This window comes from Talaromyces marneffei, chromosome 1, assembly GCF_009556855.1.
Source record: "Talaromyces marneffei chromosome 1, complete sequence".
Lineage (NCBI taxonomy): Eukaryota > Fungi > Ascomycota > Eurotiomycetes > Eurotiales > Trichocomaceae > Talaromyces > Talaromyces marneffei.
This window is the reverse complement of record NC_072348.1, coordinates 235,294-259,441: the sequence shown is the minus strand read 5'-3', so window position 1 is coordinate 259,441 and position 24,148 is coordinate 235,294. Positions and strand designations below refer to the sequence as shown.

Here is a 24,148-nt window from a genome sequence, read left to right as displayed (position 1 = left end):
GGCAACTGCCACCTAATCTCCTTTCTCTGAGGATATTTACTCTCCTTTTCACTCTCACCTCTCACCTCACTTCTAATCTCCTAAATCTCCTGTGATTTGGGAGTTTCTACGATACAACCGCAATCATGGCGACCGCAACCGAGAACGACACTGCCCCTGCCATCGACGAGAAAACCGCTGCGCAGAATGGCGATGTTGTCACTGTCTTCCACGACCCTGAAAATTTTAATGTCAAGCATCCTTTGATGAATGAATGGACTTTGTGGTTTACGAAGCCTCCCAGTGGCAAGGTGCGTCATGTCCAAGTATTATCCGACGTTTGGGCGACGGGCTAACGGTGTATAGGGTGACAACTGGAACGACCTTCTCAAGGAAGTTGTGACATTCAGCTCAGTCGAAGAATTCTGGGGTATCTATGTGAGTTCAACTTGACACTATTTCACTCAAGATCATTACTGATATGTGATTCAAGAACAACATCACTCCGACCTCCGAACTCGGCCTCAAAGCCGACTACCACCTCTTCAAAAAAGGCATCCGCCCCGAATGGGAAGACCAACAAAACAAACACGGCGGCAAATGGTCCTACTCCTTCAAGGACAAGCGCGCTGTCCCCATCGACGAACTCTGGCTTCACGCCCAACTCGCGGCGATTGGCGAAACGCTCGAGAACGACGACGACAACGAGGTCATGGGCGTTGTGGTCAATGTTCGCAAGGGATTCTATCGTATTGGTCTCTGGACTCGTACCGTCGGCAAGAGTCTCCCCGGCGACAAGAGCACCGAGGCTCGCTCCGCTGCAAAGGGGAAAGAGGTGTTGGAGAGTATCGGACGTCGTTTCAAGGAAGTCTTGCGTCTGAAGGAGGCGGATGTCGTTGAGTTTTCGGGCCATACCGATAGCGCACACAGTGGCAGCACTCGTGCCAAGGCTAAATACAGCGTTTAACGGAGTCAACGAACATGAATATTTGACAAAAGGCACGTCCGTCGGGGACGATCGGCGAGGGGAGCGAGCGAGCAGGAGAAGGAGATAGAAAAAGTGATACCATGCATTGATAATGACGTTTCTCCATACGAGGTTGATCTTTGCATTGATTTGAATCTTTTACTGTACCTGCCTGGCAAGGGGCAGTTTCGTGTTTTCTAAAGATCTTGCAACTGGAACAGCGTGTATATTCTACATTTTTTTCTTTTCTTTGTAATGAACATTGAATTATTGCATTTGACTTTTGTGTAGTAACTTGGATGATACTTACTTGCTCATGTTGAATTCCATGCTGACGCAGTAAGTACTTGAAGGTAGGTCAATACGTGGTGTACAATTTCGTGAATGAGTTACAGCTGCCTGCGTCCGCGAAAGATGCACATGTAGACAAAACACCCCAAACCTACCCAAGTAGGTAAGTATGCCGAGTCTGTTTCTGTACGTGCAATATTATATCCCAATCGTCAACTGGTACATCTCCCCAAGTACCTGCCGATCAAGGACAATAATTCGAGTTGTAAAGGTAGTTATGTAGGCACCTCCAACTGGACATCCACCATTGACTTCTGATACCGACAGTAGGGGGAAGAATCACGCCCGGTTCCTTGTTGAAAGGATATGAACAACAAGTAATCAACTGAGGTCGACATACTCAGGGATGTATAGTGCCTAAAGCTAATCGAATAAATGGTCTCGCTGGTAAATATCACGCATAGTATATAGGAAGAGTAGCTTATTTGTAATTGACAACACGTCGACTTCTGATATAAGTAAGTGATGTAGTAAACTATGTAGGAAAGAGTACGCTTTAGACCAAGAGACTTAGCTGGAGCCGGCACATCTCCTTCCCTAAGGCTAAGACCCATGTAGGTACCGTAAGTGTAGTAACTCGGCTGTATTTATGTACCCGAGTCCAGCCTCGAGGCGTCAAACACAGCACTGTTGATGTTTCAAGAGCATACTGCATTCACCTCATGCCTACTGGCGAGATCTGTACATGTCTTGTGCCGTGGAAGTGAACGATTTCCAACGTTTGCCTCGACGGGAGTGATTGACTCCAAACCAGAACTCAGGAGGTACTTACATCATGGGGATGAGAACAGATAGCTACCATTCAAGCACCGTTGACCAAGACAAGGAAATTGTGGAGAATATGAAAATATCCGTTTCCAACCGGGAAAGCCTGGATTATACCCATAATACGCAGGGCTCGATAGACTTTCCAGGATTCTATTCTATTATTGGCTTGGAAGGCTGCCCATATGTAGCTTCATATCCGATGTTCGATTGAAGATACTACCGCAGGTCATTTGACTCTTGAGAAGTAAACAGACCAAAACAAGTAAAAGTTTGGGTCGATCAAACGCACCGCACATGTTGGAGGAGCCCAGAAAGCTAGGCTGGATTCACCCCAGACATTTTGATAGCTTGTGATTGGACTCAATTGGCCGCGGCGAACCGGTATCAGTCAAATCAGAGCTGAATTATCTCATGCTACAGGATATAGTAAGTTACCTAGTAACATGAGCTGTATTGTCTGATCGAGATACATGTTCATAGCTAAGATGCCTGTCCTTTCCGAATCCAAGCGGCACACTATCTCGCCAAGATGAGAGATAGATTAACTACAGAGTATACTACGTAGTGTGCTAAGACACGGTCATAGCATCGATCATGCTATTGGAACCTGGCCAATCTACTGCATGTACATACTCCCAACACAAGACTTAACAATCAAGGCATTATTGCGGTCTTATCAGCACTATGGCACAGGATAGTTATAATTGTATGATGCGTCAACAATAATTGCAATAATCTTCGTCGGCAATGAGCTACTCAAGCATCCGCTGTTAGGCGTGCACAGAATAGAGCATCGTTAATAATCCTCGAGGCTCGAGCGAGCATCTACGATTCCACGCACGTACCCCGTAAAGCCATAAACTCAAGAGAATGGACAGACAGTATGCTTGTGAGGGTTCTATGGATACCTGCATCAGATAAGGAAGGTCGATTTGCCTTCTCGAAGCTGGGGTATGTATTCTAGGTCCATCGTTGTAGTGATGGTGGGGTATGGCAAATTGCCAAGGGGCCGTGTCCATTGGGGTTGCTATTCGAGACAATGTTATTGGGGACGCTTCACCAAGTCATTCTTGGCTCGGCGTTGGCTTTACCTAAGATATTGCTTCTTATTAAGAATATCGATACTGCAAACGTGTTTTATAGGTGCGCTGGCGGCTGTCTTATATATGGTTTCCATTTTTTTTTATATTTTTTACGTAGTATATAGTTTTCTTTTTTTTGTTTTCTCTCCCCTTCTTGCTCTGCCACAGACCAACCACTCTCAGGGTTCGTTTCTGACCCACCGTTGTTCCATCCTGTGGTTCGACAAATGGCGAAGGATTATTTGCCCCTAAGAAAATTCTTGCAAAGCTTGGCGGGTGGTATCTGCTGGGAGAACCCAAACTGTTCCAACGCCCTCTGAACCGTGGATATTGCTTGTTTTGGGTGGAGTCCGACGATCATGATGGTTACGTACTTTTTATTGGGTTTTTTCAGTGCTATGGAGCATTCTGTCTTTGTTATCTTTTCCCAAAAAAGACAAGGGCTGTAACGTGGCCTGACTTGACGCCAGATGAATGAGCTGCCAGCAAGATGATAAATGGAGATTAAAGAGTCTTCCCAGCATCGCAGCATGATCAAAACGGGCATGAGGTTACATTGGCCAAGCAACTTATCGCCGCGTGCCAAGAGCGGCTGGCGTAAGCAGCGGAATTTCTATCAGGTCTTGGCGCGAAATCCCGCCCTGGAAGAACTGCCTAATCCGGCCAAGTCTCGCGTGGGCTCTGCTCGGTCGTCTCCGAACTAGTCTGCTACCAACCGCTCTCACTCTCTCCCATCGCCACTTCGACATCGAGACCAACTCGTCTGATTTGCTGGCTGCTTGCAGTTCCATCGTCCGCTAGCTCGATGCGATTTGATGTCCGAGCCATCTACCTATCCTATGCTGCCACAGATAAGGCCATGTCTCGTGGCTGCTGCCGTTGCACTTGCATTCATGGAACCCAAGAAAAAAAATGTCTTCCGTGGCGTTGGGGAGCAGTATTAATGGCTGCGATTCCCCTTTGTTGAGATTTTTTTTTCGGTCTCCAGGAGAATCCCTGTCTCTTTGTCCAAATTCCTGTGTGTGGTTTCCTATAAGCCGTTGCGGCTTTGTAACACTCAGCGTACTCCTTCACAATGTCGGCCGTAGATCACGAGGTTCAGGTTGCACAGTGAGTCGTCCTGACGCGGTCACGTCGCAAAATGTCATACTAATTCTCAGAAAGACTGCATCAGTCCTTTGACAATGTCGAGGGTGCTCGCCATCCCTCCAAGGACTTCACGGGAGGAAGCCTTCCCGAGGTGGACGAGAAGCTTCCTTATATCACCGCCGATGGAGAGGTGCCTACTGACGAGGAGAAGCACCGCTTGAGGCACGTTGCGGAGCATCTGCCGCTATCTGCCTGGTTGGTTGCTATGGTCGAACTCAGCGAGCGATTCACCTACTATGGTGTGTCCGGTATCTTCCAGAATTACATCCAGCGTCCTCTCGACGGTAGCATGGGTCGTGGTGCCCTTGGTATGGGGCATCAAGGTGCTACTGGTCTTTCCACCTTTTTCCAGTTCTGGTGCTATGGTATGTTCGCTCCCCGAACAATATTTTCCACTTCACAAGGCTAACGAGTCGGTCAGTCACCCCCATCCTTGGTGCCATTATTGCCGATCAATACTTGGGCAAGTACAAGACTATTGCTCTGTTCTGTGGTGTCTATCTTGCCGGTCTCTTCATCCTTCTGTTCACTTCGCTTCCCACCGCTCTTGAGCATGGCGCTGGTCTCGGTGGTTTCATTGTCTCGATCATTGTCATTGGTCTTGGTACCGGCGGTATCAAGAGTAATGTTGCTCCTTTGATTGCCGACCAGTACACTCGCAAGAAGATGGCCGTCAAGACCAACCCCGACGGCGAGCGAGTCATCATCGACCCTGCCATCACCATCCAGCGTATTTACATGATCTTCTATGCTTGTATCAACCTTGGTTCTTTGTCGCTTTTGGCCACTCCTTACATGGAGCGCGACGTTGGCTTCTGGTCGGCCTTCCTTCTTTGCACATGCATGTTTGGTGTCGGTACTGCTGTTTTGATCATTGGCCGCAAGTACTACATCGTTCGCGCACCACAGGGTTCCGTCATCACCGATGCCTTCAAGGTATTGGGTATGATGCTCAAGCACTTCAACATGGATGCCGCCAAGCCAAGCTGGCAAGCCGAGCATAGTGGCAACAGCGACTTGCGTTGGGACGACCACTTCGTCGATGAAGTCAAGCGTGCGCTGGTTGCTTGCCAGGTCTTTGCCTTCTACCCAATCTACTGGGTTGTCTACGGTCAATTCTCCAACAACTTTGTTACCCAGGCCGGTCAAATGCAGGGACACGGTATCCCCAACGACTTGATGCAGAACTTTGATCCAATCTCCATCATTGTGTTCATTCCTCTCCTCGAGTCCGTGGTATACCCTCTTCTCCGCAAGATGCACATTGACTTCAAGCCCATCAGCCGTATCTCCCTTGGTTTCATCGTCGCCTCCCTGGCCATGGTGTACGCTGCCGTTCTTCAGCACTACATCTACCAAGCCGGTCCTTGTTTCGAGGCTCCTCTCTGCGCTGCTTCTGAAATCGACGGAGTCGCTCAGGGAAACAACATCCACATCGCCATCCAGACTCCTGCATACATGCTCATCGGTATCTCGGAGATCTTTGCTTCTGTCTCTGGTCTCGAGTACGCCTACACCAAGGCTCCCCCCAACATGAAGTCCTTCGTCCAGTCCATGTACTTGTTGACCAACGCTTTCGGATCTGCTATCGGCATCGCATTGACCCCTGTTGCCTACGACCCCGCTATTATGTGGATGTTTGTCGGTTTGGCCTGCGCTTCCTTCGCCGCTGGTATCGTCTTCTTCATCGTGTTCCGTCATTTGAACGCTAAGGAGGAGGAGATGAACGCATTGGATGCTGAGGATGACGTTGCTGCTCCTGCGGCGGATGCTGAGAGGAAGTAAACACTGCACTCTGGCAGTGTAGGATTAATAACAGGCTTGTTTGTTGCAAGCATTTGCATGTATCGTACATCGATACCTCTTTATCATGTATATATATGTCAGCGGGTGGGCATTGAATCCCTGCTGGTATTCTGATCACGCTACATTCATATAGAGCTTACTTGTTAGACTTCCGCTGTTGTTTTATCTATTAGGTAGTTGAAAATAATCCTCTCTATTCCTTGCGTTGATTAAGGTTGCCGTATTTGAATGAATTACTTAGTAACATGCACATAGTCGATCATACATCGCCAACCAAGTCTTTCTTTCAATACCACCTCGAGACACTCTCAACCAGCATCAGTGCGCTCGGTCCTGTAGCTACAGTAGTGTTGCATACAAACGACCGTCGGAGTTGGAACCATCGGATGATTCATTAATCCCCATCATTCGCCAATTCGTGACCTCTCAATGACTTCTGCCCTATTCATTGCAATTCTACCTCTGTTTAGGCTTTGGTAAGTTCCAAATAACATCCATGGATTTGCAAGTGAACGGCCACTGGAACGGAACGGGTACATACATACTCTGTACTACGTACCTAGCAACTGTAAATAACCGTAAATAACCATAAATAACACTAGGAAAGATGTGGGTCCATAGACCCACAAAGCGCTATGATCTGCGTCCTGGCAGACATACTAGGCCTTTCTAGGCTTAGCTTTGGCTGCCAGCGGTCTTTTTACCATTTAGGGGTTTTTTTAGGGTTAATGGCTATACGAGCCTGATCTGACCAGAGAAAACAGTCTCGGTGAGGACTTGTATCGGCCAGTAGAGTGCTGTAGGAACAAATAAGGAGAGCCGATTTCATATGTGATTCTCAGACATGTCCCTATTCTGGAAGTACAATATAAATCATTCCGTTATATCGTGGTTAATGATTGAGCACATAGCCCTAGCCCTAGCCCTAATCCCCGTATCTCTGACCAATCATAGTTAAGCAGAGCTACACACAAGCCCTAAGCCCTAATCGGGGAGACAGCTCATGTACGTACCTCAATTGTTACATGCACTGTATTCAATTAAGATCATTCTGTTGTTTCATGGAAGGTAAGGCACAGGAGTACCTTGCAAAAATCATGAATCTACTTCTTCCCAGTAACATGGTCATCCCGTCCCAACGTCATCGTTTCATATCGACACAACATCTCACATAACCTCTCTGACCCTTCTTGAGGACCTCGTCCTTTTTTCGGTTTTTGGGTTTGTTTATCCTCTTCCTCTATCGGCATTACTAGTGTGGTCGTGATCGATGTATTATTACCCTCGTGGTTTGGTCCGCCGCTGACACTATCATGCTCATGTTCATCGTTATGGTAACTCTCGGAATCGGAGGAATCATCTGAATCGTCTTCGAGCATCTCCCTCAAGCCCTCAGGTAGCTGTTCCCATTTCGACTCACCGTCCTTCGCCGACTTACTCACCGACCGACGGAAAATAGATTGTACCTCACGCCCAAGTATCGACCTCGTGGTGATAATGGCAAACGCAGATGTTAACGAAATGCAATCTGGGTCCGAGATATCAAACACATCAAACTCTAATAGGAGGAACAATGCGAGATTCACCGCGTATAATGCAAAGACGTGTGATCTACTGATTCCATATTCCTCCTGATGAACCCGGATGAGTTTGGCGATTGCGCGCGCGGATTGAGTCGCTATTGATGCTGGATCTTCTCCACCTTCGGGCATCGGAGATTTTGGCGCATTTCTTGGTGTTCCTATGTCTGTTTGTTTGTGCTGATCGTTATGCCCACGAGGACAGTTGAACATGCTGATAAGCATGGTGTGATATCGTATGCTATCATGTGTTAGTTTCCATATCTGACCCAAGATCGTGTTTGGGGACTTACTGAAGGAGCAGTATATGAGGAGCTGGTTTCTTCGACATGTGAAACTCTTCCGGCAGACTTTCATGCCACTTTTTCATCCTCGTATACAACGAGTTTACGGCAGCAGAAAGACGCTCCTTATCGTCGTCAATTTCATCCGCAAAAAGTGTTATCGAAATGTCTCTTGCTATCTCGCTCAGTGTACACGCTTTGTCAAAGTATGTGACAAAGAAACCTTTCCGGGGCGGCTTTTGAGATGGGTAAGTTGTCCAACAATCTGCATCTCGCTCGATGCTAAGAGCAGGTGTTCTGGAAAGGCGGACGTTTTTGATGCGACAGGGTTTGAGGAACCCGGTATGAGCAACGCTAGTCATCGAGTAACATTAGCACCTATAGAATTTTGTAAACGATCCAAAGGAATGTCTACGAGACTAACGTGTCAAGCTGAAATAAACCCCAAACTGTTTTCACCGACGAGTTGTAAAAATCCTGGGATTTATTGCTAAGATCAATAGTTTGTCCTTCGCCACCTATATACCCCAGTCTGTCTGCGATATCAATGGCTTTGTGCAGCATAGTATAGCCTAGGTCATCCTGACCGGTCATTGAATATCTAGACAATATTATATTAGCCCAATACATTCCGGAATGATACAGCTTAATCCATTACCTTTCATACAAAATCATTGTCCCTTGTAACGTGGAAAAGCCCACATCGTCCCGTCGCTGCCTTAGACATTTCTCTGCTTCTTTTAGGAATTTGGCTCCTTTGCTGGCAACATCACCGGGTATGCCGTATGCTTCGGAATATTCCGAGTAGCTCTAACCATAAAATATCAGTATTGAAATTCGAAAGGCGTTATTAAGTGACAACTAACACAAGCATGCGCTAACAAGGCATTCACCAAGAATTGCGAACAAAACTCGGAATTAAGATCTCGCGATCTCATCTGATCGATCAACACATTCAAATCTAGAAAGGAATAAAATGGGTAGTCCCACGTGAAATACAGCGAAACCAGATGCGATACAAAGGCTTCGTCGTCTGTTACAGTCGTCCAAGGACTTGCCGGGACCTGGATAGGCGGGATAACACACAGGAAGTTGACATCCATAACTTGGCGCCTAAATGACGGTGCTGATCCTTGCATATTAGCGCGATTGCGGAGTTCGTTGAGCTGTGTTGCTGTGTCTCGTTTGGTTTTACTTGGTGGTTCAAATGTTTGTAGCTGGACCAGGACTTCATCTATAAACACTCGAATTTCTTCCGGAGTCCCGTCGCTTCGTATGATTTCCAATAACCTTTGAGCTTGTTTCTCGTCTGCAGTTCGGATCACTTTGAACAGATCATTGAGCATGTCACGATGATATTCCAACTCCTCGGCCGTTCTTTTAGCAGCTACACGCCGTCGTTGATCGAGTGATTCGTCGAATATGCATTCTCTGTGAAGAGAACGACAATTATCGCATGGAGGCGTCCCTGAGCACTAAGGCGAGACAATGGTAAGTATATACACCACAAATAAAATTATTTCTCAAGATACACCTTTCGTTTCGATTTTTTACACGCCAAACACGCCGTAGATACTCTCTTCCATCCCGGCCCCAAAGTCCGTCTCAGTTCAGCAGGCGTCCTCCCTTTATTAGGGAATGAAGGTCCTGGCACAATCGGTCTGAAACTGCTCTGACCACTAGCTATCTGCGTGCTACCATTCTGGTCATTGCTTCCCGAGTTTTCTTTCTGATGTTGCTGGTCGTTTTGTATTGAATCCATGGCTGCTGTATCAACGCATTCTTGCGATAAGACAGCGTTCATAGGGACGCTTTAGACGATAGTGGCAAGTAGTAATGTCTTTCGTTTAGTTGATATCTAATTCACAGTCCATAAGGTGCAACATATCATCGAATAATTCAAAAGAATGAATGTATACAAGAGACGTAGCTTGGAGGTCTTGGCCTATGGAATGCCCCATGACGTCGTGCTGAGATCAGCGGGACAGCATTTTGCGATTTCTCGAGGAAAATATTTCCCCTATCTTTCTTTTCTTTTCTTGGATGTCGGCCATGCATCAAAAGAGTCAGTTAATTCATCTGAGCTCATGATTCGTGACTCAGTTGAACCGAGCGATATCAAAGAAACCAGAGAAGTGGAGATCTTCCCCGAAGTTGCGGTGGCCAAACCCCAAGACAGATGGGCTGGAAGTACCAAACTACATGCAAATAGGCAATTGGAGGAATGATTGGGCTCGCTATGTTATACATTGTTTCAAAATGCTGCAAAATAATGGAATATCTGATTCTGATCATTCGTCCGGATTAGACCGATAACGCCCTCATCCCAGACTCCGGAGTAACTGATTTCGACCATGGATGTCTGCTTAATCCACAATGCTAAATCACTTTAGGAAAATTACACATGTCAGCAGCAACAGTTTATATATATCATCATCCATGTGCAAAAATACCGGGGCCTGGCGGTCAAGTCCACCCACCACCATGGTAAGTCCTCTCGGACAAGAATGCAGTGGGAAATGGAATTACTACAAACGCCATAATGGAAAAGAAGCCATTTCTAACTACAACGAGTCTTAATAATTGCCCGAAGTCTTGACTACAACATCTTTCCAACTTGTTCGTTCGTCTCCTCAAGGACATCCAGGGTTGGTAACAAGCCTGCGGCGCACTGGCAAGTCTCAAGGGGCTTTTACGAGCCATACATTCACCTAGGGAGTAACCAATATATTTCAGGATCCCAAAAAATTGCTGTTGGTTCAGTCAGAGAAAGTCATGCCGATCACTTACGGTCTACTGCGATAGAGGGGCTGTGTCCCTAGGTAGCAGACGAGGCAAAGCCAAACGAATATTCAACTCATTTAGACTGATATCTAATCATCACACTGCACTCCCATGCATTAAAAGTACAAACAAGTTTAAACACCATGTCATTCTATTGCGCTGGAAACGGCTTTCCCACAAACTCCCAAATTAGCAAAGAAAGAAAGCGATTCCGCGCAAAACCGCTTCCTCCAAACCGCCCTCGAGCGCTCACATTGCCTTTGGAGAACCACGATGGCGCCCAAGATAAAATCGACCGTGCTCAGCAGCACATACTATCAAAAATAATCCAGAAGATAAAAGCACCACAATCGCAGACTTCTGCACAGAAGCAATCACCGCTGATTATTCGTTTACCATACGAGATTCGTATGGTGATATGGCGATATCTTCTATGTGACCAACGCCTACATTTAGTGCGCGCCCCTAAGCGGCTTCTGGGGATTCGGTGTGATGGAGACGAGTTTGATGGTGACTGTAACCACGCCTGTTGGGGGTTTTCAACTATTCGCGTGCGCTTTGGTCCGCGAGCGGTTGGTTATTACAAGGGCATGAAGAGCGGTGCGCGATGTGAGATTGCGAATCTCCTCCCTTTGCTTAAGACATGCCGATTAATGTAAGAATTCAGCTTCAATTCTTGTTTCATGACCAGAAAAAGAAGTGTCTAACTGTCAAGAAAGATACTCGGAAACAGTAAGCCTTCTCTACAGCGGAAACATGTTTGACTTCAACAACCCGGATACAATACTCAGTCTCTCACAGACCGTCCTCCGATCTAGACTGAATCTTCTTCGTGTTGTGCGCTTGCAGTACTCGTTCCCAAAATTTCTATACATTCTTTCAAATCGTGGCATAGTATCCTCTCCAACGGGTATAACTCCAGACCAGGATCAATTGATAGAAGATCCCAACCTAGTCGCCCCCTTCGACGCAAAAACTTGGGAACAGGCCTGCACTGTGCTCGCAAGCCTCACAGGGCTTCAAAAGCTATACATGCATTTAGGCGGAGCTCCACTGGACGAGCCAGAGCTTATGCCATCTGCCATCAAACCCATACTGGGGTCATTGATGCAGGTTCGGCAGCCAGGGTTGCAAGTCTTTGAAGTCAGTGTTCCCAGGGAACAGGATCCGGAGACGGTGTATGATGTTAAGGGTGCGCCGTTTCGGCTTGTTAGCCGCGACAGTCGGTGTACCTGTGGTTGATGGTTTTTATTTTGGGTTTCTCTTTTAGAATTGTATGAAAGGATGGGTCGCACTTGTAGAAGACACCGAGCGAGTTGAGTCGTGACAATGCGTGCGTTCGTGCTTGATCAGTGTCAATCTGGGCATGGAAGAAACGAAAATGATTCAATCATTCTCCAGGAATCTCAAGTACAAGCCTTCGAATGATAGACATCCATGAATACGTGACATGCTAAGCTTATAAAATGTACAGTTTCAAGGTCAAATGTTTGTATATACTCGTTTATTAAAGTAAGCTAAGCAGATGAAACGGCCTATTCTCTTCTTGCGTAATGTAATATCTATTATCACTCTCAGCAGGAATGAGAACATCAACGTCAACTCCATCTCAACATTATCACCTAGACACACCAACGAGAGTATGACTAGAACCGCGAGAATAACGGGATAATATGAGTAACTGGGAACGCATAACAAGAAAAATAAGAATGATTATAGAATTTTTGGTTCCGAATGACTTCGGATAGTTTAGTGCTCCAAGATTCTCAAGCTTCCCTGGACGACACAGTTTTCGAGAATGGAACCAGGAGGAATGTCAATAGTGCTGCCCTCACTGGCAACAATGATGACTGTGCCCTTGAGAGTAACGTTGCGACCCAGGTTCACCGGACCAGTGATGGTAAGGTGATCAAGCTCGGCAATGCGAGGGATGCTTGGAATGCGCTTCTGGAAGTCAGAGACCTTCTTGAAGTCGGAACCCAACTTAATGATAGGAGCACCGCCAAAACGATTGGGGTCAATGAGGAGCTGGCCGTGCTGAAGGCTGTAAAGGTCAGACTTGACAAGCATCAAATCGGAGCAGGTCTTGACGGGCAGGAAACGGCGACGGGGTACGTTGACACCGTGAGCATTGCGGAAATGGCGAATAGCAGCACCGACAGCGGTTTCGAGTTGAATGATGGAAAGGTCGGCTTCACCCTTCTTGTCTGCAGGGATAGACTTCTCGTTTGGAATAATCTCCATCTCCAACTCGTTCTCCTCAACAACACGCTTGATAGCGCGGAGGTTCATCCATATGTTGTTGGTGTTGAAGTATTTGAACTTCTTGATGGACTTGAATTCATTGACGTGCTCCTTGGGGACTTGGGCAATTTCCAACAAGCGCACACGACCATCGTAGTCAATGATGGTACCACCCTTGACATCGGCCTTGGTCTTGTCGGTCAATTCCATGATGTATTCAGCCTTGGAGTCAACCATGTGCTGAAGAATGCGCAAATCAACAACGGCACCAAGGTTGTCGGCGTTGGAAAGGAAGAGAATCTCAACACCACGCTCAAGAAGCTTGTCAAGAATTCCGGAGTTGTAGAGCGACTCGAAAACGTCACCGTGACCAGGAGGGTACCAATCGGAGATCTGAGAATCAAAGCTCTTGGGTGCGGGAAGCAAAGAATCCTTGAGGACACGAGGGTAACGAGATTGGTTGAATGTCATGATATCAATGTTGTGTCCCTCGTACTTCTTGATGATGTTTTGTGTGTCATCATCGGTATTGAAGGAGTTCATGAGAACGAAGGGAACGTTCACGTTGTATGTGCGGTTGAGGTACTCAATCTGGCGGACAGACAAGTCAAGGAAAGACATGCCTTCACGGACTTCGATAACGGACTTGGGGCCGACACAACCCATGGAGGTTCCGAGACCACCATTGAGCTTAAGAACGGCGAGCTTGTTGAGGAATTCGACAGATGCCGAGTTTCCAAGTTCGTTGTAGTCAACGACTTGGCTGGGCTGAGGAGGTGCGATGCGGTCCCAGTTGACGGCGTTGCCCTTGGCACGGTCGTTCAAGTAACGGCGGAAGAGGGCGAAGAAGTTGTCCATCTCAGTTTCGAAGCGCTTCTTGGTGCTGGCATCCTGGACGGTCTCGGCAAGAGCGTTCAAGGCATTTCGCATTTGAGAAGCAGCGACGCTGGTGGAAGCGTTCTCGAAAGCCTAAAAATTATTAGAACCCAATTCAACCAGATCTTCGCCCCCACCGGGGTCAACGATTTCAATCTAACCAAGCAACCGCAATCATAAAATTAGGAATCAAAATGCATACCATATGAGACTGGGACTTTCCATGATGCTTGCGCTGGAAACTTTCATCTTCAGCGCCAGACTCTGCCTGGGCTCTCAGGTGAGAAGGAATCGCTTTTGCGGCCATAATTGGTCTTGTTTGCTGTTATCTTTGAAGAATGCAATGATCCGGAGCTACTCAAGCTCTCGACAATTGAGCAGAAATCGAGGAAATCGGCGATAAGTTGGGGTCGTCTAGACACCGAAAAGAAAAAGAAAAGTTTCAGTTAGCTTTGAGACAAGAAAAGAATAAAATCCAACAATGCAGGCTTGGGCTCGAAAGGAGAGATCGACTGGTGGTGAAAGCGGGGCAAAAAGCGGCATTGCGGGATAAATGGTCGACACAGCCCAGGTAAATAATAATGATGACAACATGGCTTGACTTGGGTTTGACTAAAGGCGATGTGCCTCATTCTTCCTGGCCACACCACAACAACACAATGGATTGTCTTGTTGCCATCAATTGCTAGGATTGGCCTGTAATTCATGGATGTGTCTGCGTATAATGTTTCGATTGGGAGAGGGGCCAAGTAGGTGGTAGGAGGACGGTAAAAAGCCGGCATGGCGTATGTATGTAGCTTACCTTGGAAAAGTTGGAGGGGTGGTACGGCACGAATGTTCTGGCTACACGGGAAGCAGCAGGAAATGATGGATATGAGAAGAGGAGCGAACGATTGTAGCACAACTGTTGATAAACAATTGAGCGAGAATGATAATGAGAATGAGAAGAGGACGAGGAGGAGGAGAGGGAAAGAAGAAATAGAAGAGGAAGAAGAAGGGGTCAGGGGACAGGGACGGACACAGGGAAGGAGGGAGGGAGGAATGACGGACTATTCCCACAGTGGCACCTGCGTTGAGAGCTTGGACCACCGCAGGTCCTGGACGCTCTGGAAGATGCCTTAACAGAAATAGGGGGAACACGTGCGGCAGCCGCTGGAGGCTCGTTCGTTGCTGTCCTCGCAGATCATGTCAGCAAGATATGCAACGAATCGCCGACGATAAGTTACCAATTACCAGTTAACTTGGCTGATTAGTCCTCCGTATTAAATACTTCGTGTTGTTTTATCGCCTTGTTTCTTTTTGTGACGACACTGGTAGGTACATGAGAATAATCAGAGTCCTTGGCGTAAATCATAGGTAACTATTCCCGATCGCTAATCTTTTCAAGGTTCCTTCCACTAGTCAACTCACTAACAAGTCGCAACTAATCTCTGCGAGATAAAGCGATTAAAATTAGCAAAGTGATGGCTGTTGCATTCATCTAGCTACGAGAAGATAAGATATCCTTGCAAAGGGAACAGGCATCACCCAATAACACATCATAGACAGTAAGAATACCAAAGAGTCAGAAAAGCAGGATATCATAACGGTATAGAACAGAATCAAACAAACAAGAAATTACGAAGCTAATCTATACACCACTAACACTGCGCTTGGACAAGAAGCTGCGTCGCTTCTTATCGGGAGTGTCACCATTGGCATCCGGTGCCTCCAGGTTCACCGAATGAGACGTGCTGGGTCGGCCATTGGAGAGATCACTAGCCGCAAAGGCACTCTTGATGACAACGCTGCCAGAACCAACCGTAATGGTCTTTTCCTTCATCATTGCAGACCCTTGATCGTCAACAAAGAATAGTGCTTCGCCAAGACTAGAGTCCGATCCGAATGTGCTGTGGTCAACCACCTTCAACTGGTATTGAGCATCCGCCGGAACGTGAGGGACCCTGAACGTCTCGTGAGATGCGTCGAACTGAACAGAGCCGCTAGAACTCTTGACTGCCTTTGTTTTGTGTACCTCCTTCGCACCCTTGGTGCCCATGAGGCGGACATGGCAGCGCACATTAGTGGATGGTGGAAATCCACTGGCCGAGACTATGGTAAACATAGCTGACCCTGTTTCAGCACCGATTGATCCAGGGGTACCCTTGTCGCCAAGCAGGGATTTAACACTCTTAGTGCGGCTGTGACGACGATTCAAGCTCTCGGGGACATCAACAGAAGAGGTTGGGGAGCTAGGCTCTACAACCAAGCCAGGAGCACGCGCAAGACCGCCCTCTGACTTGCTGGGCGTTTGTGGGGGGGACTCTTCGCGTACCGGCGTCGAAGTACCGCTTCCTTCGCTTTCTTTATTAGTGAATCGACTCTTCAGACCCCGACCAAGGAAGGATGCGCCTTTGACAACTCCACCGCCGACCATGCCTACTGTTTTGACAGGAGCTCCTACAATCTTGCCGGCGGGCGCAAAAGTACCAGACATGGTGGATTTTCCTTGTCGTGTTTTTGTTACATAGGACGGCTTGAAAAGGAGCTTGAGACGAATTGCACCCGACTTTCCATCCAGGTCAAGGTTAACTTCCTGTGGGTGAAACGGTTCGAGCATGCCGAGATCGATGCCAGCTCCACCCAAAAAGTCCGCTTTATCTCCAAAGTCCCAATCATAGACGTCCACTCGGAAATTGGCACCGATCCGGGACTTGATGGACGTTTCAAAGAATTCATTCCATGCAGGATGCAAGGTCTTCTTTTGGACCTTGGTCTTGTAGACATCCTTGCCTTCTAGTTTGAACTTACAGTAGGGGTCACTGTATCCGTTACGATCCGCGGATGGAAGGTTTGCAGCGTCCAACACGTCGACACGCAGCTCGCCCGAGTTGTTGATCGATTCGCGAGGGTCCAACTTCATCTGCACAGGGATGAATCGCAAGCTTACTTTGATCTTGCTAACTGCGCCATTATCGGCCCGGAGCGATAACTCGGTAGGAGTGTAGAGACAGCGCTGCAAGGTAGATAATGTGTCGCCAGTCAATTTGGCAATGACGTGCTTTTGATCCCTATCGTTGGATTTCTCAACAAGTCGAAGGGTGAGCTGGGACATGTCTAATTCACGAATAAATGCATCACCGACTATTGAAAGAAAACGAGGATTAGTGTGAGCTGCCACAATTTTACTGTAAGCTAAGCTAAAAGGCGTAACGACTCACCATCTTGGAATGTTACATCTCGAGATTTGATGTTCATCGAAGTGTACGAGGAGAACATTTGATCATCGACGAGAACTTCAAGCTGGACATTGGTGTGCGATAGCTGCCCATCGATGATCTTGAAGACAATTAGACCCGATTCTAAGTGTATGTTAGAAAGCTATGATCCACAATGGCATTCCATGTAATCCGTACATACCGTATTTTGTCAGGTCTGCAGCCTCAATGCGGATCTTAGGACGTTCCTGTGCCACAGCTTTTGAAGATGTAGGAGACGCCAAATCACCATTGCTTGCAGCTTTAGAAGCAGCGGTATCGATGCTGGGTCGGCCGTTGGGCTTAACATCCGTGCCAGGCTTGGGAGCATCGCTGCTTCCCCGATCCAGACTTTTGCCTGTGGAGTCGACGCTCTGTTTGGAATTTCCTTGGGATGGAAGACTAGCGAGTGCATCATCTGCTTTCTCCTCCTCGGCATCCTCTTCGGGATCGTACACATTCAAGGTTGGGTAGAAAGCAATGTTATAATTGAGGAATCCCTTGGCAGCGCCACGTCCGTTCATGCGAAGACCACTCTTTATGTCTTGCTTTTCCTCGTCGACTTCATACTCACCATTTTCGTTCTCGTGAATGTAATCCGACAATGCAATTTCGACTTCGCCCAGGCTACGGTCCTTTGATAGGTTTTCTTCGTCCATAACCTCTAGTGTCAACTTCTCTCGCAGATTGTGGACGGGAACGTAAACAATTTCGTCCCATATGGGATTGAGATTATTTTGGTAAGTGACCGTGCGACCGCCGGGGATGCCGTTAAGCAAAACACGGGCATACGGATCTGACTTGCCCATAGTTTCGAAATTTCGTAGTTCGCTGGCGCCTTTGAAATGGATACGTGCCACGCCGATAGGTGACACATAGCCGGCACCACCAACAATACCACGCAAAGCAACAGGTTTCCAGTCGATCATCATTTTAACACGCCCAGTCTTGGCACCATTAAGTGAATACCACTCTTGGCCCTTGGCCATCATGTTAAGCATATCATCTAATTTGATTTGATAGCTTCCGATGACTGGATCAGTCGCTAGGTCGCGATCATCCTTGATGACAAGGCCCAGCTTGGCATGCTTCCGGTCTGTAATGAGAATCTCCTTGGACGAGTTCTGGAAAATGGGGTTGTTGGTACGCTTCAATTTCTTTGTCACATGCAGCTCCTTGCCATTCAACAATAAAACAGCATAAGGATTGAGAGAGCCGATAAGACTCTTACTTCCGTCCAGCTCTTTGGCCTGTTCAACAGTAAATCGTACAACACCCGTGTTCAGCTCTGGCGCTGGTTCCTCTGTGCCGTCTTCAAGCTTTCGGCCCCCTAAAACAGGGAAGAATCGAATATCAGTTTTCAAAACACCGCGGCTTCTACCGCTGTATGAGATGTCCAAAGACAGACTGTCATGCTCGGGCTGTGATTCAAGTTTGTCAAGTGCGAAGGTCGCAATTCCTAACTCTTGGTCTTTGCGAAGATCATTATAGTCGAAAATACCCAGTGTTAATGAATCGGTAAACGAAGTGATGATGATGTAATGAGTCTCGTTCCAGCGTGGTTCGTTTGTGTCTCGGATCGTTTTCGTACGTGCCAATTCGTCCCGGTTGTTGATAGAAATCGAACAGTATGGATCGATCGTGTTTCCGATGCGTCCAGATCCCTTCAAGTTGAAAGCACCTTGAATAGTAACAGCAACAACACCAATTGCCTGGTCCACAGGGTTGCCTGCAAGCATCTTTGCAATTTCAATAGGGAAGACATTGGGTTCGTACATCATTGGCGCAAGGTTTCCGTGAATCTGCTCTTTGATAAAACCTTCCAAACCGGGGATAAAGTTGATGTCGAATCCGAGAGTATCTCCACCGAGAGGTTTGCAAACGTAGTCAATCTCGGGGCGCCCCAAGAAACAAATGTCAACACGTTCAATGTGAGGGAAGGGAATCTGCAACTTCATCTTGACCCTCATCAAACCTGAGAAAGCAAAATCTTCCACAATCACATCGAGGCCATGGCTGACCAAACCCTTACCAATTCTAACCTCGAGGACCACCTTGGGGTTGACCTTGTCCTTGAGATCGCGGGCAGTCATGTCCATGGTATCATTTGGTGTGAAACTGAACTTCCAGTCCATGATAACGGTATCAACCTCGGTTTTAGGGTAAGTCTTAACATGTTCGAGACGTGGTGGTTTGGTTCCGAGGATAAAAGTCTTCATCCGGAGGCTATCGAGGAAGGCCGGGGTGGCAGTACTTAGAACCTGGTCAACCGAGTTGATGATAGTATCACAAAGAACGGGGGCATAAATTGGCCAGAACTTGAGCAAGAAGCCGTTGATCCATTCCAGGCTCTCCGAGTCCGTTTCCAGGCGCTGCTTGGCCATTTCTCGATTGATATCGTCACGAAAGTTACGGCGAACGCGGCGGATAGATGTGCGATAGTAGGTGCCACATGTCGCCATCACCAGGAAGACCCAGCCTAGGCCGCCTCCGAGCACTGCAATGATCCAGGACGCAAGACAGGCGAAGACGATAACAGCAGCATTGTGATACCAATCTATGTCGAGTTAGATCTGAAGAGCCCCTCGAATTCAAATGGCAAGCAACACACCTCCAAAGAACTTATCACCAAGCTTTTCCTCCAAGAATGTACGGTGATCCAACAGTGTTTCGGCATCTTCTCGCTTTTCGTCTGGTTTGACGAATTGTGGCGCCCATCCAGTGCGATCGCGAGCCCATCGTTGATCTTCTGTGAGCTGTCCATTCTGCCCAGATTTCTTCTTGGCTTCGCTCAAGGTGGTGACTTGTTTGACGTCGTGCGCGACTTCATCTGTGGATGGAAGATCGTACTGGGGGGGGCCGGTTATGTCCTGTAAATCACATTTGTATTAGGAACTCTCCCGGTCATCCAACCAAAGAGCGATAAACAGGTGTTCGTACTTGATCTAATACCAACGCAACTCCTTCTTGTTTGTTTGGGTTGTGGAAATCGGGAGGAAGGCTCTGCATGTAACAATTCATATTAGCCATCGTGTCCGACAGAACTTGAAAGCAGACTGATAAAGGACTCACAGCAATCGCGGCTTTTGCTTTCTCTTCTGGCGGGTCATTCGGGTTGAATTGATATGCAAGTGCACCGGCCTTGCGGCTTTCTTCGACGAGCTTCTTCTCGACTAGTTCTGGTTGGATTTTCGACTGGGGATCTTCAGCAGCGGCTTGGGCGGTTTCGATAATGCCCTGCTGCTTGATCTCGGCGGCCATCTTTTCTGTTTCTGCGAAATGTGAGTCTGTCTATCTAGAGACAGGAATGTTGGCTGGGTAGTAAGTACTAACAAGGTTGTTTCAGAATCGCCCAACGACTATCGACGTCAGTGGCCAGAACGGCGGCTCAGGGACCGCGGAGTACTCCCGTAATCAATCTCAGCAATTGGAACGAGAAGTTAAGAAAGTGGACAACGAATAAATCATGCAGTCAACAATCGTAGAGTGAAAGGGGGGGGGGGGGGGGGAAATGAAGTCAAGAGAGGGGTAAGAAAAAGATGACTGGGAAGTAGAAGAGGACGAGGGTGCAAGAGAAGGAAGGAAGAAGTGGCTGATGCTGTCGGACCCTCGGACCTGAAAGGCGCAGAAAGAAGGCACGTACCTCGCGAGGGGCGACGGATGGTGGAGCCCGGGTTTGCACCTAGCTATAGCGAACAGCAGGTCTCCACAGTTCTCAATCGTGTGTGCAGAAGACTCCCTCGATGTGCGAATGGGGAGTACTCCAATATACTCCGTACTATGTAAGTGCGATACTCATTTATCGCACAATTTATGATGTGGAGTAGCCCTGGTACTAATTTCAAGTAAATTGAATGGATGCCAGACATAATCGATGTACGGAGCATACATACTACGTAGTATTGGAGACGATCGAGGCTAGACCCCAGCAGGGAAGCCCGTGGTTGATAGCTCTGGCCTCTAGTGCCTCCACGGGTCGTCCACACGCTGAAGGAGGACTAGCGGCGACCCCATTTCCTGTTCGGTGCCGGAACAGGCCAATCAGTCGCATTGCTTGCTAAATTAGGCACCACTATGAAAGCAGCGGCTTGACTGCTTCGGGTCTAGCTGCCCAGCCACCGGTGTGGTCCGATTGTGGCTGGTGCGGAATTACGTGTGCCGCGCCATTTTGCGGTCCGAGGATCGGGATATGAGATGCCTGGAAGGCGGAGGGCAGAAAGAAAGTGCGTGGATGGAAGTGTAATTGACTTTCCTAGCACTCCGTGGTTATTTTGGCTTTCTATTATTGACACCAATCACGCACTACACGACATAGTATGCAGTTCCACGCAAAGTCATCGCAGTCAGGGATCGACGAATGCGCTATTCTGTTGATTGCATCGCTTTTTCCGGTCTTTTTCAGTCTACTGGAACAGATCTGCTCGGGAGTGGAATGTGGGATCGAGTCCGATCGACGAGATGTTACCATGTTAGTGGTTCGTTCACTGCCAATTGACCAATAACATCTCAATAACGGATGCTATCAGGCTAGTAAACAATAGTCTAGTGCATGCTATGATGCTAGTCAACTTAACACGAGATCCAATTGCCGGGATCGATCCTAACCTTCCGCGCGAAGAACTCCGAACAGGACCAATCCCCTACACATTAACGGTCCAGCAGAATGTATGATCCAACTGCTTATCGATAGTCCATGGAGAGAGACAATCACAGTATATATCCGCTCCATATTTATGGAGTGCGTACTTGGGGTATGGGCGACGAGTCAGAGTGAAAAATCGACTCGTCTCCGAACCTGACGCTTAGACCCCGATTTTTATGGGGACATCGCGCATTGAAGCTCTTATCCACGATTCCACGTACGTCGACACTTAACTAGCACATTACACTGCATGAAACGAAAAACTTAGCACAAGCCAATGATGTCTTGCCAAATCATTTGTGCTACGAATTGCGACTCCACATTGGGATGGGGAGACAAAAGCCACAGAACAAGTTGAAGTCAGCAACGGAATTCAGGGTTTAGGGCTTCTACAGCCTCAACCCGGCCAATTTTTTTCCCTGTTAGGAGATTCAACAGGATGCCTCTCCGAATTACTGAGCTAATCAACTGGTCATTAGGGTGGCACTTGTAACTATATCAAATGACGACTTTCGACAGCAAAGGTGTCAGAGAAAAATACGACGTCAATACGCAGAACCATCCACCGTCGATGCCAGCCTCTCAACAAACAAGTTCTTCCTCAAAAATGAAACCATAAAACTTGGCAATTTGACCCAACCCAGATGTCCTGTGCCGGCCTTTTTGCCAATCTGGCATCCCATACCTATATCAAAGGCATCATTAACACCGAAATTCACGAGAATTCAATTTTCTGGATCGCTGAACTTACCACGCATACCTTCCTTGTACGGAAGGGCAGCCTTATTGTCCAAGATAAAACCTATATTCTTCGTCAAATGGCCAGACTGCCTATCCGCGACCATCAACTGCGGTGACTCAAGGTCAGAGACATCCCCAATAGCCCAGACGTGCTGGTCCTCGAGACCCTTCACCTGGAGGTATTCGTCCACCTTGACGAAGCCATTTGCATTGAGGTATTTGTCAGGTATGTATGACGAGTTGGGAACAATGCCTGATGTGGGTATGTAAAGATCGGCGGATAGTTTGCTTCCGTCAGAAAGGGATATTTCGAATTGATTTGCTCCTTCGCGGTTCGTCCGATCGACTTTGGTTTGCAGTTTGACGTCGACATTCAAATCTCGAAGCATGCCCAGTGCTGTTTTGGATACGCTAGATATGGCGGTTTCGAGCACGGTCTTGCCACTCGTGACCTATTCGAGTCAACCAGAACGCCCTCATCCTAGTCAGAAAGAAAGAGGCTTACTAGAATAATGTTCTTGTTCTTTCCATACTCATAACCTAATTCACCAGCAGTCTCAACACCAGTCGGACCAGCACCAGCAACAACGATCGTTTTCGCATTCTTCACCAATTCCTGAAACTCATGCAGGGCATTCTTTGTCGCCTCCGTTGAACCCAACCCTTTGAATGGCGCCTTGACATCTTCACCAAACTCTTTGCTTCTGGATCCTGTGCCAATAATCAAAAAGTCAAATCTGACTGTAGTCACTGATTTTGTCCCCTCGGCATCGACAGAAACTTCCACTTTCCGATTGGCTACATCAAGACTGCTCGCAAACCCGATAACATGCTCAAACTGATCCTTTGGATACTGTTTGAATCCTTCGGCAATGGACTGGAAGACCTTGTCGTCTGTAAATTGTCCTGGTAAGAGAGCTCGAGGAGCGGCGATGTTCCAGTAGAGATGGGTATTGGGGGACACAAGAATAATCTTGACGGCCGGTCCGGTTTTGGAGGCTTGTTTGAGGATTCGGTGGGCAGTACCGACGCCGGTAAAGGATCCTCCGAGGATAAGTATGGTCTTCATGTTTGCAGTAGCCATTAATATAGACGATATATTCTTGCTGCTCCTAGGTAGATGCGTCAGATTAGTGATTGCGTATTACCCCTAATATACTAAAGGGGAAGGAAGCTGATTTTATACCTCCTAGACCAAGACACTTATCACAACGTGGTCGAAATTCGTCCGAATAACATCTTGCATTACAAATCCAACTCATAACTTACTTTGATCGTACTATCATTCCAGTCTCCAGGAACGAGTATTAAAGAAAAGAAACCACTTAAAATCGAAATTCTAGCCAATCACAGATCGAAGCGCAGTATGCCCCAATCTGCCGCGCCCAACACCAGCCAATCAGAACAAGAAGCGCGGATGAGGATCTCATCTTCGATCTTTGAATAGCATCGTCGCCCTGTTCTTTAACTTATTCATTCGGTTTCTAGTTTGACCGGGATTTGTCAGCTTGTTAGATAAATGCTTTAATCGGAAAAAAGGGATAGCAATAGGCACGGAGGATGGAGAAGAACATGCCGACATGGTCAATAAGATAGGGTTAGTCCTGTGCTGGATTGATTCTTCAATGGTCGTCAACATTAACATGCATCAGGCTGACT

At 47.4% G+C, this 24,148-nt stretch overlaps 8 protein-coding genes across 8 annotated transcripts; 4 read left to right on the top strand and 4 right to left on the bottom strand.

The window, feature by feature from the left end:
- Positions 1 to 125: 125 nt before the first annotated feature.
- On the top strand, positions 126 to 946 carry EYB26_000087 (uncharacterized protein; the record flags this gene model as incomplete). Its single annotated transcript, XM_054259404.1, has 3 exons — positions 126 to 290; positions 346 to 417; positions 473 to 946. The coding sequence occupies 3 exons, from the start codon at positions 126 to 128 to the stop codon at positions 944 to 946; spliced, it is 711 nt and encodes a 236-aa protein (XP_054115379.1).
- A 3,276-nt stretch (positions 947 to 4,222) lies between these two features.
- EYB26_000086 (uncharacterized protein) lies at positions 4,223 to 6,081 on the top strand (the record flags this gene model as incomplete). Its single annotated transcript, XM_054259403.1, has 3 exons — positions 4,223 to 4,257; positions 4,312 to 4,661; positions 4,718 to 6,081. The coding sequence occupies 3 exons, from the start codon at positions 4,223 to 4,225 to the stop codon at positions 6,079 to 6,081; spliced, it is 1,749 nt and encodes a 582-aa protein (XP_054115378.1).
- A 1,124-nt stretch (positions 6,082 to 7,205) lies between these two features.
- EYB26_000085 (uncharacterized protein) lies at positions 7,206 to 9,728 on the bottom strand (the record flags this gene model as incomplete). Its single annotated transcript, XM_054259402.1, has 6 exons — positions 7,206 to 7,923; positions 7,976 to 8,320; positions 8,391 to 8,567; positions 8,625 to 8,776; positions 8,833 to 9,441; positions 9,501 to 9,728. The coding sequence occupies 6 exons, from the start codon at positions 9,726 to 9,728 to the stop codon at positions 7,206 to 7,208; spliced, it is 2,229 nt and encodes a 742-aa protein (XP_054115377.1).
- Positions 9,729 to 10,893: 1,165 nt separating this feature from the next.
- EYB26_000084 (uncharacterized protein) lies at positions 10,894 to 11,992 on the top strand (the record flags this gene model as incomplete). Its single annotated transcript, XM_054259401.1, has 3 exons — positions 10,894 to 11,405; positions 11,470 to 11,482; positions 11,552 to 11,992. The coding sequence occupies 3 exons, from the start codon at positions 10,894 to 10,896 to the stop codon at positions 11,990 to 11,992; spliced, it is 966 nt and encodes a 321-aa protein (XP_054115376.1).
- A 507-nt stretch (positions 11,993 to 12,499) lies between these two features.
- On the bottom strand, positions 12,500 to 14,177 carry EYB26_000083 (uncharacterized protein; the record flags this gene model as incomplete). Its single annotated transcript, XM_054259400.1, has 2 exons — positions 12,500 to 13,963; positions 14,073 to 14,177. The coding sequence occupies 2 exons, from the start codon at positions 14,175 to 14,177 to the stop codon at positions 12,500 to 12,502; spliced, it is 1,569 nt and encodes a 522-aa protein (XP_054115375.1).
- A 1,323-nt stretch (positions 14,178 to 15,500) lies between these two features.
- EYB26_000082 (uncharacterized protein) lies at positions 15,501 to 20,367 on the bottom strand (the record flags this gene model as incomplete). The annotated part of the gene is made up of 6 exons (XM_054259399.1): positions 15,501 to 16,993; positions 17,071 to 17,211; positions 17,270 to 19,663; positions 19,718 to 19,976; positions 20,047 to 20,109; positions 20,179 to 20,367. The coding sequence occupies 6 exons, from the start codon at positions 20,365 to 20,367 to the stop codon at positions 15,501 to 15,503; spliced, it is 4,539 nt and encodes a 1,512-aa protein (XP_054115374.1).
- Positions 20,368 to 21,422: 1,055 nt separating this feature from the next.
- EYB26_000081 (uncharacterized protein) lies at positions 21,423 to 21,777 on the top strand (the record flags this gene model as incomplete). The annotated part of the gene is made up of 2 exons (XM_054259398.1): positions 21,423 to 21,574; positions 21,633 to 21,777. The coding sequence occupies 2 exons, from the start codon at positions 21,423 to 21,425 to the stop codon at positions 21,775 to 21,777; spliced, it is 297 nt and encodes a 98-aa protein (XP_054115373.1).
- Positions 21,778 to 22,293: 516 nt separating this feature from the next.
- EYB26_000080 (uncharacterized protein) lies at positions 22,294 to 23,558 on the bottom strand (the record flags this gene model as incomplete). The annotated part of the gene is made up of 3 exons (XM_054259397.1): positions 22,294 to 22,433; positions 22,500 to 22,941; positions 22,995 to 23,558. 3 exons carry the CDS (start codon positions 23,556 to 23,558, stop codon positions 22,294 to 22,296), a joined length of 1,146 nt encoding a protein of 381 aa, XP_054115372.1.
- Positions 23,559 to 24,148: the final 590 nt, after the last annotated feature.